The sequence below is a fragment of the Lissotriton vulgaris genome, chromosome 5, assembly GCF_964263255.1.
Source record: "Lissotriton vulgaris chromosome 5, aLisVul1.2, whole genome shotgun sequence".
In the NCBI taxonomy this organism is placed as follows: Eukaryota; Metazoa; Chordata; class Amphibia; order Caudata; family Salamandridae; genus Lissotriton; species Lissotriton vulgaris.
In genome coordinates this window covers 38,611,070-38,625,920 of record NC_141693.1, presented here as the reverse complement: position 1 = coordinate 38,625,920, position 14,851 = coordinate 38,611,070, and the positions used below count along the sequence as shown (strand labels likewise).

The following is a 14,851-nucleotide window of genomic DNA, read 5'->3' as shown; positions in this document are numbered from 1 at the left end:
AGCCGCACCAATCATTTAACATAGGAGACAGGCTGACACGGAATTAAGAGAGCAGAGCAGTCTGGTACTGACCCAGCCAAGACACAGAAAAATTAAGATGGCATATTAGCGCACATATGTGGGGAGCAGCAACAAGGACATGCGCTGCTCCACCCGAACACACAAGAAGGATAAACTGACTCCAAAGGGGATAGTAGCATGAGAAAAGGCGAGATCAGTGGGAACTCATTCTGCCACCTGTTAGCCTGCAGGATCTAGGAGAGAGACCAGTGCGATAGACCTTGGCAGGAGGCAAGAAACTTCGTACTAGATGACATGGATATAGTGGTAGATTGTATCCGACATGGGGGAGGAGATCCCAAGTGGAACTTCCCCTACATGCAGGAATGTTTAAATAAATGTGAATGCCATGTCAGAGAGAAGTCTGTGGAGCTACCTGAAGTAAGAATGTACCAGTTACTACAGAAGGGTATGTCAGGGACCATCTATGTGCAATGGGCTCAGATAGATAAGGAGGGGTTAAGTTACAGCCTCATGCTCTGAAACAAACATTGCAGGAAAGTCTGCTAAGTGGTCTAATTGGAGAGCAGACTAACGCAGTGATCACCCAAGTTCACATCCCAGCAATTACGCCGACAGCCATCCAGCATTACACAGCCACATTCAATTCATACAGGCACTGGATATGGACAGCCCTGAGGTATATGTTCCTGGCTGCCCAGATGTGGGAGGGTTAATGGCGGAAACCAGGGAGAGGTATAACTGATTTTCTGGATAGAATGAGGGAATAATGGGGACAAGAGAAAGGACATCCGAAGTCTGATGCGGGGCCATAAGTTGCATTCTTTTACAATATACTCAAAAGGAGGCTGCCCACAGAGATACAAAGGGGACTGAACAGTGTGGTTGGGATAGGCACCAAACCCTGGTGGAAGATACAAGCCCATATATTGCATTACCACAAAAAGAAGCAAGAAAAGGATAGAGAAAAGCAAGAGCAAGCCCAGAGAGACAATGCTAAATTGGTCCAACACAAATTGAAAAAGACTGCCCTCGAGGGGGTCGCATTGGCCGCGAGCATTCAAATGTCACCAGCCTTTTAAGAGAGCTCCACTGCAAAACTACAGAGGGTTTCACCCTAGCTATGGTGGCAGAGGCCAGGGGGGTTGGCAGCAACCTTAAGAAATGCTACTATTGCCAGAAGATGGACCACCTGGCAGACAGATGCCAAACATATCATGATTATCAGAGATCTATGGGCCAAGTCCAGCCACCGCATAACCCTGCGAATGTTCATCCTCAAATCTCAGCACAGGGATACCCGAACGCACCTTACCTTCAGCCATAGGGAGCTCCATCAACTGCCGCACACCCACAGCAGGGATCGAGTAGATGGACAAACATGGGGCAGAAGCAACCACAGACATGGAACTCAGTCCAACAGGGAACGGGACCACAAGTACGGCGCAGAGGGATAACTGTCTGGGGAGGTAATGCCTTCACACAAACACAGAGTCCAAATGTACAGTAAGATAAACTCCCAGAATAAATAGCAACCCTTTACCAACATCCCCAAAAACTTACACCAACCCAAAAGAAGGACCAATGAGACAGCGCTGGGAATTTAAACCTTTACTCGTTGCACTCTCTATGCATCTCTTAATTTCTAGGGTTGAGGTGTGGCATACAAGTCTGGCCTTGGCTCACCTGGAGGAAGGCCACTGTTTCTAATTGGAAATACCCATCTTCATCCTTCAGTGTAGATCCTGAGTGATTGTTAAACTGAAGATAGAGTACCCTATAGAGCATCAAGGTATTTCTTTAACCTGTTCATTAATGTTTTTAGTAATTAAATAAACCCCTCCAACGGTGAAAGTTTGGTAATGAAAAATGACAGAGTATAAGGCACAGGGAGATTTTTCGCTATGTACTGAGTCGTTTATGGATTTTTACACTGTGGACTGTGATGCCCCATGTGACTCTTTCAAGAAAGGAAACTTAGATACAGCAGCTATCCTCTAAATATGGCGTGGCATCCATAACAATGATATGGTGGCCCAGTGACAGGCAGGCCACCAGGCCAAGAACTCTACCTCAGAGGGACTTGGAAGATTGACAGGTGAAGCATTTCCCAAGCTATGACAGTTCTCAATGTCTGCCAAACTGTAAACTGCACCTTGTGAAGGGACCGGTGTGCATGACACCAAGAACTTAAAGATTGCCACAGTAGATTCCCAGACGAGGTAGGGAATACGGGTCTAGTTCATCAGCCCTGCTCAGATGTGCAAGTCCATGAGGTCCGCTCCTTTCACAAATAAAAGAGAATATAGGGGCTATTAAGGAGAGAGGGGACGCCAAGTCCACCAAAAAGAAAGTCACACGAAACTGAGAGTTTTACATGGACTGGAAAGAACAACCAGCAGTATGGTTCCCAGATCGGACTGCTGTGTAAGAGCTGCAGGAATACTCTGGAGACGCGATGGAGAAGAGAGAACCATACACGCAGGAGAACTGTGTACCCCAGGTGACTTAAAGCAAAAGTCTGCTTTGCTCCAGACCGCTATCGCTCAGGAAACGAACCGTAGCAAAAGGCAAGTGTTATGGTGCATGAAGTCTGAGTGACGGTAGAGTCACAATGGTCGGGTATCAGATGTAGCCCAAGCGGTCCAGGTGAAGGCCTGGAGGAATATATGATGAAACAATGCAAACTTTTACAAAGCATGCCTTTACAACGCGATTTTTACATCTACACTTACAACACATTCCATTACAATGTATACCATTACAACGCATACCACTACAATGTATAATACACAGTAATGTAAGAGTTGGACAGTGTAGGGCTAACAATTACTATTCCCACTCCAGGTAGTGCAACAGTAGGGTAAGTGTTTGATAGTGTAGGGGTAAAAAGTTACTATTTCCCATTACCTACCTTGCATTGTAGTGGCTTGTGTTGTAGTGACATGCGTTGTAATGACATGTGTTGTAGTGACATGTACTGTAATGGACAGACTGCGTTAGAAAGGTAGTGCATCATAATGATTGCGTTGTAATGGTTGTTTCCCACCTAGAGACATCCTATACTGTGCACAGGGGTATGGTGAATTCCAGGGTGCACCACAAACCACTGTATATTGATAGCGGCTTTACTGGTGACCAGCGGTGGGATTATACTGCCATCATTTAATACCCAGGACATGTTGAGAAGTGTGGCTCAATGGTTAGAGCGGCAGACCCTGATGCAGAGGTCTAACCCGGGACCAGGGTTCAATTTCCCGGCTCGGCGGGTCTTGGGCTCAAAATTCCACTGACCTGATAATTCTCGCCTCGGTGCCTATTCCAATCATGGAGTCCCACTCTGCAACTCTGGGCAATAGCTTGCTTAATCTCCACAACGGCCCCCACAACGCTAAGGATGCCTGGCCTCCACCTTGGGGGTGCCCAGGAGTGGACACCTCACAGGGAAAGCCAGGATGGGTTCCACAGCAGTATTCGTACAAGCGCCTTGAGACCCTTGCGGGTGAGTAGTGCGCTATACAAGTATCAATTTACATTTACATTTACATTTCCCAAGGAACTAGCTTTCCTGCCGGGGACTGCCAGAAGCAAAACAACTCTACAGAAGTCCAGAGCATGAAGACTAAAGAATGGAGTGACGTAATCCGGACTGCCTAAAGAGAATACATCATAATGTTTATCACCACCCTCCTTATAACAAACAAACCCTTACAACCCCTGTACTGCAAGGTGCAAAATAAATCAGACACCTACACTACTTGCATTGTGATCTATTCCGCTAGCCTGATACAAATGGAGTCAGAAGTGTGATTTCAGGCTGAGACCACAGATGGTACAATCTGGTGGCGGGCCAGAGGCTTTTGCAGCTGGTAATAAAACAGCAAGCCCAGGCAGCACAACAAGATAGGGAGAACTTGAACACAGCCTGAAAAAGGCAAGCAGTATTAATTACAAATATACAGCATACCCACGAGGCCACCCTTCTGAAATTAACAGATGTGCTAGTGAACTCAAAAGTGATTCCAAATGTTCATTGCTCATACCTGCAACAATACCAGCCCAGTGAAGACCCAGATTTATTTTTTTTACATACTTTGAGAGAGTCCCTGCCTGCACCTCCTGTCTACGTGGATGATAGGGACAATACATAGCTCCCGTACAGTCTGGTGAACTCCAAACAGCCTTTCAAACCATTAACCTTCTACGGTGACCTACTAGGTCCAGGAAGGACTTAACCTCTCATTTTGTGGGGATTCTAGGTAAGTCTTTGATAGCTTTAACTTTGTCAACTTGTGGCCTAATCATACTAGCGTTGATTTGGTACTCTAAATACCGGATGGAGTCAGCGGCTAGTGTGGAATGTTGGCATTTTCTACAAGGCCGACCTCTTTGAGGGCTCAGAAGACAGATCCCAATTGCAGGAGCTGAGAGTCCCAATCAAGACTAATGATCACGATGTCTTCCAAATAGGCAGCTACAAACTTTTGATATGGTCAGAGAACCCATGCCTGTCAACCTTTAGAAGGCTGCAGGAGCTCAATTGAGACCCACGGCAGCACTTTGAATTGATACAAGCCTGAGGGGGTAAGGAATGCTGTCTTTTCCTTAGCTGTTGCAGTAAGCGGGATTTGTCAGTACACGTTCGTGAGATCTAGGGTAGAAAGGAGGTTTGCTTTGCCTAACTGTTCTAATAATTCAACAACTCTTGGCATGAGGTAAGTATTACATTTTGAGATATTGTTTAATTGTCGAAACTCAATACAAAATCAGATGGAGCTGTTTGGTTTGGGGACTAATACGATTGGGGAACACTAGGCACTAGTGGATGGTTGTATGATGTCACCTTGTAGCATTGACTCTACTTCCTTTTCTACTGTGGCCCTCCTGGCTTCAGGTATCCAGTTGGGGTGTAACCGAAACACCCGCTTCCCTCACACTATTATGTTGTGGTCTATAAGGGCAGTTCTCCCTGGTTTGCCTGAGAACACACCTCCATATTTCTGGAGGATCTTCTGTAACTCACCCTTCTTTTGTAGAGATTTGTGTGCCTATTTTCAATTCACTTGTTTTAGTGGCTTAACCCTTTGGTGGGAAGTTAATCTCTAATGGTTGGAAATCAGTTAACAACAGCTATCTGTCTTCAGGCGTGTTTGACTCTTTCCATTGATGACCTAATCGAATAGTTAGGCAAAGAAAGCTCCTTTCTACCCTAGATCTTGGAAAGTGTACTGACAAATCCCGCTTACTGAAACAGCTGAGGAAAAGACAGCATTCCCTACCCCCTCAGGCTTTAATCAATACAAAGTGATGCTCTTAGGTGTCTACGGAGCTCCTGCAACCTTCCAGAGGTTGATGGACAGGGCCTTGCAACCATATCAAAAGTTTGCAGGTAAATGTTTGGATGACATAATGATCTTTATTTTGGGTTGGGACTTTCACCTCCTGCACTTGGAATCTGTCTTCTCTGCACTGAAAGAGGCCGATCTTATAGTAAACACAGAAAAGTCCACACTAGCCACTGAGTCGATCAGGTAATTAGGGTAACGAATCAACGGTAGTATGATTTGGCCACAGGTAGATAAAGTTAAAGCTATCAAAGACTTACCTAGACCCCTCACGAAATTAATGGTTAGATTCTTCCTGGACCTGCTAGGCTACTGTAGAACGTTCATTCCCCACTTTTCAGATATTGCTCACCCACTTACCACTTATACTGGCAATATTTAGTGCTCAGGACCATTTTGTTTCTTCCAGAGGGTCTGCCTTTCCTGACAGGGACTGTACAAAGGGGAAACCACTCTAAAAGCAGCCCTGAGCATGGAGACTAAAGAATGGAGTGACGTAAATCCGGACTGCCTAAATAGAATAAGCCGTAAATGTGTATCGCCTCCCTACTTATAAAAAAACAAACCTTTACAGCCCCTATACTGACAAGTGCTAAATAAATCATTGACACCTACACTGCTTGTATTATGATCTGTTCAATTAAACTGTTACGAACCTCCCTGTGTCCTGCTGTATGCTGCAGGTGACCAGAAAGGCGTTGCATGATAAGCCTGATATTGCCATGTTTACGAGGGCATGTAAATGCTTATTACTAGATACATAGACAAGACATCCACACAGTGGAAGGGGGGCCATATAATCAGAAGGCAGGATTAGAAGAAATCTTGGTGTACAGCTAGTAGCTGAAAACAGTTCTTGCACTTTACAAAATGGGACTATATTGATAACAAGGGCAAATGGTTACTCCTAATGTGGCGAGCTTAAAAGAATAGTTAATTGAGTCATGACATCATAAGAACTGTACATTTGACAACATTTTAAAATTTATGATTACAGGCCTTTTTATGATACTCTAGTTAGTTATGCCTAGTTAAACCGATATGAAATTTAAGAATTGTCTGATCAAAAGCATTAAAAAATAAATAGTAGAGCAGATCTAGTGAGGTCAATACATCTCAATGGTGTTAAGACAGGAGAGGAAAGTAATGTAACATCGGTACCCTATTACTCTTAGCATGAAATCAATCAAGAGAAGATAGAATCTGTATTGTATCCCTCTAGCTCCCGCAATCCTTTCTTTCATTACAGTATACATTTCAGCATCTGCTAATGTCTCTCTAGACGATATTCCAGAGTCAGAGCATCTCGGAATAGAAGGATTTCAAAATTTGAGAGCTTTAGGCAAGAAGCCACTAAGTTTCCAGATTATGATGCCACAAAAACTATTTCCAAGCATGAACTGGCATAGATGAACAACTGTGTACAGTGACAGTAAAATACCACTTGAAGAGATTATAAAGCATCCAATGCCTCAATATTAATAGAAAGAGCATCCCACTCACCTTTTTCTTTTTGGAGATTGTCTGTGTACACAAAAACAAATTAATAAGAGCTCACTAGAATTTGCTTTTACATAAGATCCATGCAGCTAATAGGTTAATAGAAAGAAAGAAGGGTTCAAATTGAAAATCAAGTTTAAAATTGAAAAAAGGGAAGTAAGCGACCCCTTGGATACATTCTGGAATTCGATGGAGTACACATGGTCCCATAATGCATCCTTAGGTGTAGTGTTGGATAGGTAGGTTGTTGATGCTGAGGAGGACCAATAGTCCCATAACTGACTTGTACTATCTGTAGTATCCTCATGTTATTTCTATGTACCTGCATCTAGCTGATCGGCCCTGTGTGAGAGTTCTCTCTGGAATCTTGGTCTGTGGAATGTTGGACGCATGAGAGACACAGTTGAGGATGGGCTGTGCGGCGAATAGGTCTGCTCCTGGTGGGGCTGTTATGCTGTTAACTTGTACCATCTTATCTGCTAATAAACTACCATCTATAAGCACCTGTTCTAGTCTGCCGTGTCTACCTATTTACACCTGGACCTGTTGGACAAGCCCACTACATTTTGGCGACGACGGATTTAAGAACCTACCACAGATTTAAGAACCTACCATTTCTACCTAAGGACAACTGTCAAGCAAGTAAGCTACTAAGGAAAAAAAGAAAAAGCGTAAGAAATAAAGAGGAACCTGTCAAACTACAGAGAGGTCACGCCTGTTTGCCCCACCAGAGTCCAGCACAACGGACAGCTCATCAACAGGCGTGTTATGTACCTCCATCTACATCTGGTAACAAGTCATCAAGCAGAAGCCTTCACAGTTTCAAGTATGCCAATGTTAAAAAAAAAGGAAATGACAAACGTTGTCCAGTCCACAAGTATTGAAGGTAACAGAGTGGATGTTTTTCAGATATTGGTAATAGAACAGTTAATAAGAAGTTTTGGGAGAAGAATGTATCCTGTTTTTAGTCAAGACTTTACATATAATAGACTCTCAACCTCGCATCGTTGTTTAAATGGAAGCGTGTGAAAGATAAGAAGATCTTACTTAAAAAAAAAGAACTTAATGTCTACAGAAGGCTTGTGATTTATTTGGCAGAAACAGTTAAGATGAGTTCTGTTGTTTTGCTGTGCCTATGCGTTTCTGAGCAATTTTACTGACATTTAAAACGTCGAGTATTGTAAACTACCTGCTGATGTCATTGAGACCAACTGCTTCTTGAAGTCCGTTTTCAGTTGGTGAGGAGCTCTTTTCTCTTCATTTGCCTCTTTGTTATGATGACGCATTCGAACCCTGCTGGAGGGTACAGTGATCAGTGTGCGTCGCGTGGAGGCAAGGATTGTGGCAAGTGACGTCTTTCCTGGCTTAAAGGAGTGTTCTACTGCAGCATTACGCTGGTGAGCAGCACCGCTCCGTGAGCCACCCGGAGCAACGTAAGGAGCGTGTCACCATCATGGCAACGCTGACAGTTCTTCAGAAATGCTAAGGAAGTTGTTTTCAGCCGTTCGTGAATTGAATTCATTCGAGGTCAGTCAGCAGGGAAGAGCGGACTCGTAATGGCCGTCATAGAGGAGAAGAAATGTAAGGCATTTGTCAGCTGCTTAACATATAATCGAGCCTCTGTGAAGTGGGGAGGGCGCTCACTTTTTGAAAAAACTGCAGTGTATTATTTCTTTGGTGTTTTCTGTTTACCGAGTAGAGGCATCATTAAATAAACATGAAGTGCACTAGACCTTGCAGTAGAATTGAACTCGGAGGCAGGGAATCGAGCCTCGGTGTTTAGTCAATTTCAAATGAGCGCAGTGTTAGTTTCAGGAGTGCAAGCACTGTTAATTGCTTTTAAACGTCATTGCTGACAGCGCATAAAAACAGTGTCTGAAGGAAGCGCGAACTGCAGCTCGAGACAATTATTTAAAAATATACACTCTGTGCGCATTGAAGGAGAAAGGCAGCTCAAGCCTGGAAAACACGTTATGTGCGATGGAGCGCAAAGGCAACCTTCAAATGTATTTCGTATTCTGCTTTTCTTGTTCTGCTGAAATTTCAAGTAAAGGTTGTGGTAATGTTTTCATGCAGAATTGTTTACATTAAAGATGTGTATTTAGGTTATATTTGAAGGGTAATGTTTCATTATGTGGAGGGCACTTCAGTGACATTTTTCTTTAAACAAAAAAAAGAGAGGCTCTGCATAAGTTCGTTTTAGAGTGCTTTCATCTACACATTTTTCTGCACTAATGCTAATACCTATGTTACACTGCCATCATATGTCTTTAAATGGTATTTACGCTTCATTTTACTGTTATTCATGAAATGCTTTCTTATGTAAAAGTATACTCTACAGTTTTTTTTATCTGGTTTGTCTACATGCCTACTTAATTATTGGTGTTCACTAGTTGTTTTTCTGGGCTTTGGGAATGGGTTATATTAGTCCTATTTCCTATTAGTAAACATCATTTATTTTTTCCTAGTGTTGGGGGAGGGTTTTAAGGCCCATCATCCCTTCCTCACACGAACATGACTTTTCCTTCACTACAGTGCACGTTGTAACCCTACTTAAGGTGTCTAGTTGGGTTGTTTGTTTTATTTTGACTGCGCTCAATAGTTTTTTCCCTCTTGTTAATACCTCTGCACAATCATATTGTGAGTTGTTTTTTTGCAGTGGTCCATTTAAGACTGGGCGTTTCTCTATTTCTTTAACTTTCAGCACACTGTAGCCCAGTACTTTTTATCTTTATTTATTACTCAAATGTTTAGAAATGTACGGAGAAGGAGTTTTACATTGTGTTTCTCTTTCTCTGTCACCTTCGTTTCTCCTGATGTGGATTGCTCACTCGCATGCTTTCCTGGCCAGTTGGTGTGCAGAGAGTAATCATTGATGGTTTCTTTCTTATTTCTTTTTCTTCGCTTTGTTTCTTTCTCATACTTATCAGAAAAGAGGATATGTTTCTCTTATTGTTTCTTTCTTGCACTCTTCTCCCTTCTTGCTAATACACCTGAATGCATTTTGTCATCTCTTTTGTTTTCATTTGGAAGAGAAGAGGATATGTAATATCTTAGTTAAATGTTTTACATGCTTTACACTTCTCCATCTGTAGAACACTATAATGTTGATGTCATTTAGAATGTTGGTGCATGGAGCAGACAGTTGGAGAAGGGCTGACAGCCTTGCTGGCTGCTCCTGGTGGGGCTGATTACATCTATACTTCAATGCTGTAACTTATCTGAATAAATCCTCTTGAAATACCACTACCAGCGTGGACTAAGTTACTACACGATCAGGTTTTGGATGTAAGATATCCACTTAATCTTACCCCAACTGTCCAGTGATACTACGTCCTCCAAGACTCGGGGAGAGGAGTTGGCCTAACGGTTAGGGCAGTCGACCTCGAATCTGGGGAACCGGGTTTGAGGCTTGGTAATGACGCTGAACATCCTGTGATTCTGGGCAAATCACCTAATCTCCCTGTGCCTAACAAAAATGAATCCGTCTTCATGTAATGCAACTGGTGCTATGTAAATCGCTCTGATACCCGATTTCGGTCAAGTTTGTGCTATATAAATCTCTGTAAAAAGACTCCACGATGGTCGTACAGGTCTGCAGAGTGTTTCAACCTTCTCTAATAAAGTAACAGCCTCAATTGGCCCTCATGTGTCATTGAATTGAGACCAATATCTTGTCTTAGTGGCATTAGCGGAGTATTATTTGGGAGGTGAGGCAGTGCTCACAAGAATGTATTCTCTGCTACTGCACGTTTAGTCAGATTAGAAGCAGCCCATACTTCGGCCCCACACAGGGCACTGCCCTCTGCTTTAGCTCTGTACAACTTAAGTGCAGGAGAAATTTACATGTAACAGGATATCCTATGATGTCTTACAATTGCAGCAGAGAACTGAGTTAAATTTAGGCTGCTTTTCTCAACCTGTGGTGCAATAACATAGATCGGATTAACCTAACCCCCAAAGAGTCAAACTCACATACCCTATCCAGAGGTCAACCTCTCCAGCTTTATCGAACACCTAAATGTTTTGTGAGGGCTAATGGCCATAAACTTCATCATAAAATGGTTTATTACAAGCCCCAGTTCATTGCAAAAGTCTTCAAATGTATTCACCAAACATTGTAGTCCACTAGCGGTTTTTGAGATCAGAACGGTGTTGTCTGCAAATAATAGGAGAGGGTATTTGCGGTCACCAAGGTGAGGTGCATCATTAAATTCGCTTTTCCAGAAGATACATCTATTATTGCTCAATTTATAAACGTACCTCTTGCTTTAATTAAATAACCTATCAGAGAATCTATAGAGAAGACTAACTTAATCTTGCTTTGAGGATGTGCAATTTATTTTACATTGCCTACTAGGGAAACTAGACAGAGAAAGAAAACTCAGAAAGGGTAGTATAATATATCGGGGATGATTTTCTAAATATTCCTATTACTTTTTGCAAAATTTCTGAAGATGTGATATACATAGGATATTTCTGTTCAGATAGGCATATATAGTTTATGTATTTCAAAGTTACCTAACTCATTTACAATTAATATACTTTTCTAGAGCCCTTCAATTATTGGCATGGTTTTTTGATGTATATGACATTAAGCTGCCTTGCACTATAATAGTTAGGGGGTCTAGTTTAGTAATAAATTCAATGTAGTTTATAAAAAAGGTTTCAAAGATATGTAACAAACAAAATGTTCAGATACGTTAAACCTCAAAACGTTGTAAAAAAACTGCTATAATTTGGAAATTCTTTCTTTAGATATACTATCATTTGGAAATTATTTCTTTAGATATGTCTGCTTAAATAACGAATGAATGATTTATGAATTTGAAAATGGTCATTTATGAATTTTTTCAAGATGGAGTTGAAGAGTCTAAATTGAGTAAAATCCATGTGTGTGTTTCTTTGTGTTTAGTGTTGTGGTGCAGAGTGGGACTTGAATTGCTCACTGGGTAGGGGACTTATGGTTTTGTATAAAGGAAACACAGTTCAGCTAATAGTCCGTGTGAAGCAACATATAATTCTTAACTTCATTGAAAGCAAATGATGCAAGACAGACCGTAACGATCTACAGACAAGTTGTCAAACAGATGTACTCTATCTTAACTAGATTTGTCCTTGCCGTCACCTTTGTTTCAATGTAATTTCACATACCTTTTTCCTTCTGGAGTGTGTCTGAAATGGGGAAAACAAATGTGTTACTTGCGCAGATTTAATACTCCATTACTAAAAATTACAAGCAAACTTTCAAGAGTTGTTCAATAATACAGCAACTGTGGTCGGGTGAAATTCTCTAAATTCAAGCAGTTCACAAAAATTATTGGTATGATGTTAAAAATTATAAGATTGAAAATGTCCCACCACAATGAGCATTCGACAGTCAGGATTGAACAGAACAAATGAATCTGCATTTGGAACATTACAAGACCTACAACCATGTGCACCATCTTAGCGGCTGTGTAAAAAGTTCGCACCTGTGCGCACATTCAGCTTACATGATGCCTTCATAATGTGATGCATATAAGATATTTTTAAATAAAGTCCTGTATTACTACTTGAAATCATAACCACGAGACCATCCCTTCATCATGTATCTGTCTCGGCCTCATTCTTCTATTTATTTCTTATATATGCTGTAACCTTAGATAATGCTTATGTCCACTCACATCAGCAGCAATAAGGTATAACTTGTGGCTAATATTTCAGATCCTTCTCAATGAAGAAAAATAAATGGATAGTGTTCAGCCACCTACCTTTGTACAAATCCTACACTAATGGACCATTATGATGTTGGGCCTACACCAGATCACTCCTGGGAGCGACCGACTTCCGGTTGGCAGTCCCGCTCGGCTACTTACAATGCGACCAAACACTGTTCGGTCACATACTCCCTTCTCTCAATGGTGTAAACCATCTGTAACACAAGGTCCCATTGAGCAAAGTGAGGTGTTGTTCATCCCTGCACCCTGTGACAGGCACCTCAAGGTGCCTACCACAAGGTGCAGGTCATAATAGGGGGCAACATTTGTGCAGCACGTATAAGGCAGCACGTACAAGAGGGCCCTGCTGGGGGCCTCCAAATACGCTTTCTGACATGGTTTGCATGTAGGACAGGCCCGCATTGTAACCATGCCGGAAACTGAACTGTGGATTGTAATCCGAACGTCCGGTAGGTCCGCGACGGTCAGAGCCTTTACTGACGGCCCCTAAGATGTTATCCATCTAACATGAACTGAACAGAAATGTTAAAATTAAAGTCACGATAAAAATATAAATCCTCAGCTGCTAGGTATCAGGCTAGCTAATAAACACAGCAACATTATCCAATACTAAATGGAAGAAATCCAATTGGGGTTTCTGATTATGCCATCCTCGAGATGGGGGAATGCAAAATCATTAACATATCTGATTGTTCAGGGGCACAGTGTACTCCAACCCCTCCTCTTCAATGATGAATATCACACTCAACACCACTAAGCAACATTTATTTAAAAATATTTATTTTAAACTTGTAACTCAGTACATAAAATCTGAATGTTAACAACACAGACTATAAAAATAAATGTAGGAAATATTTTCATGATGAGAGAAAACAGCAAGAAAAATTCTAACATCGATGTTGAGTCCTTATCGTACTAACTAACTCCCTCTTGCTTTTTTGAGGTGATATGCTTAATTTGCTGGAGCATTAAATAGTGAGTCTCTCCTAGTTTCTAAGTGTCATGATCTGAGTTTTGGGAGAATACATTTCAGGTTAGTGCAAAATGCTATTATTCATCAAGTTTGGAGAGTAAATATTTGCTTCAGTGTAAGACAAAGACCATGTCATACATGAGCGTGACACGCCATACTTTCTAACTCGAAAGGATCACCTTTAATTACATAATTAAACATCAAAACAGCATATCTTAACTTAGTTTTGCCTGACACAGCGGTGCCACATAATTTCAAATGTAACATTGCATCCCTCTTAAACATGGAGTAAGGTCAGCTATCAACAACAGCTCCACAGTAATGTAAAACAGGCCTTTTACTTGTAACTCCACATACACATTACCTTTTAATTTTATATCACCATTATTCAGGTTAATTCGCCCCATTCATTGGTTTTACACTATAGCCTTATAGCCAGCCGTAGCGGGCTATACTGGCTATTAAAGGCCCGCTGAATTGTTAAAGGCCCGAGCCGAAGGCAAGGGACTTTAACGAGACAGCGGGACTTTAATTGCCGGTATAGCCCTGCAACGAAGGGCTATAAGGCTATTAGAACATTCTGCCACTAGAGGGCAGAATGTTCTAACAAATTAAACAAAGGGTTCTCGAAGCTCGAGGGAATATAAATACCCTCGAGCTTCGAGAAGCCTTTGTAGAACATTGGAATGTTGCTCTGCGGGCCTTTACCGGCCCGTAGAAGCAGGGAGCACTCCATTGTCTGCAATGGAGCTCCCAACATTCCAATGTTCTAATATTTCTTAATGTCAGAGGCCATCTGTGGGCCATATTGGCCAAGTAGGAAATTCCACCGCCCCTACTAAACATTGTAATAAACATATACTCAGACACCTGATTAATGAGTAATGTAACAGCAAGATAGGCCACGCTACCTAAGATTCTTGCTCGTTTTGCTTTAACATTAAACAACAAGCATTCAAAATGCAGTAGGTCTCACATTTGTTAGATTTGGAGCTATAGGCATTGAAAATTGAATTTTCGTTTACTATATGCACACAAAGAACTTGTTTGAATATTCCTTTGACGCTGTTAATATAAACTAAATACTTTAAAACTTATGAATGGGTCCAGTTGTTTTTATCTTTAATGATTTACTCTGTTGATGATTGATTGTGCAATAATGCTAACAAAATTGATTGTTCTACTCTGAAACACTGCTTTTTATATGCCAAAGGTGGGGAGAGCATGGTATGTGCCCAACTGTGGCTCAAAACCTGGCATCTTCCATTGACAGGCGTGGTTAGTGACTCCAG

General features: G+C 41.7%; 1 protein-coding gene across 10 annotated transcripts in view; it reads right to left on the bottom strand.

Moving 5' to 3' along the window:
* LOC147710070 (butyrophilin subfamily 3 member A3-like) overlaps window positions 1–14,851 on the bottom strand; it is a 662,391-nt gene that overhangs the window by 413,253 nt on the left and 234,287 nt on the right. For 3 of the 10 annotated variants that reach the window (XM_086920768.1, XM_086920770.1, XM_086920763.1), the window contains exon 6: window positions 6,870–6,890. The exons of 5 other annotated variants lie outside the window; for them this stretch is intronic. In XM_086920768.1, coding sequence (XP_086776894.1) covers window positions 6,870–6,890 — 21 coding nt within the window. Of the gene's footprint in view, window positions 1–6,869; window positions 6,891–12,020; window positions 12,042–14,851 lie in introns of all 10 variants that reach the window. 2 more of the 10 variants (XM_086920761.1, XM_086920766.1) reach the window with 1 other exon arrangement.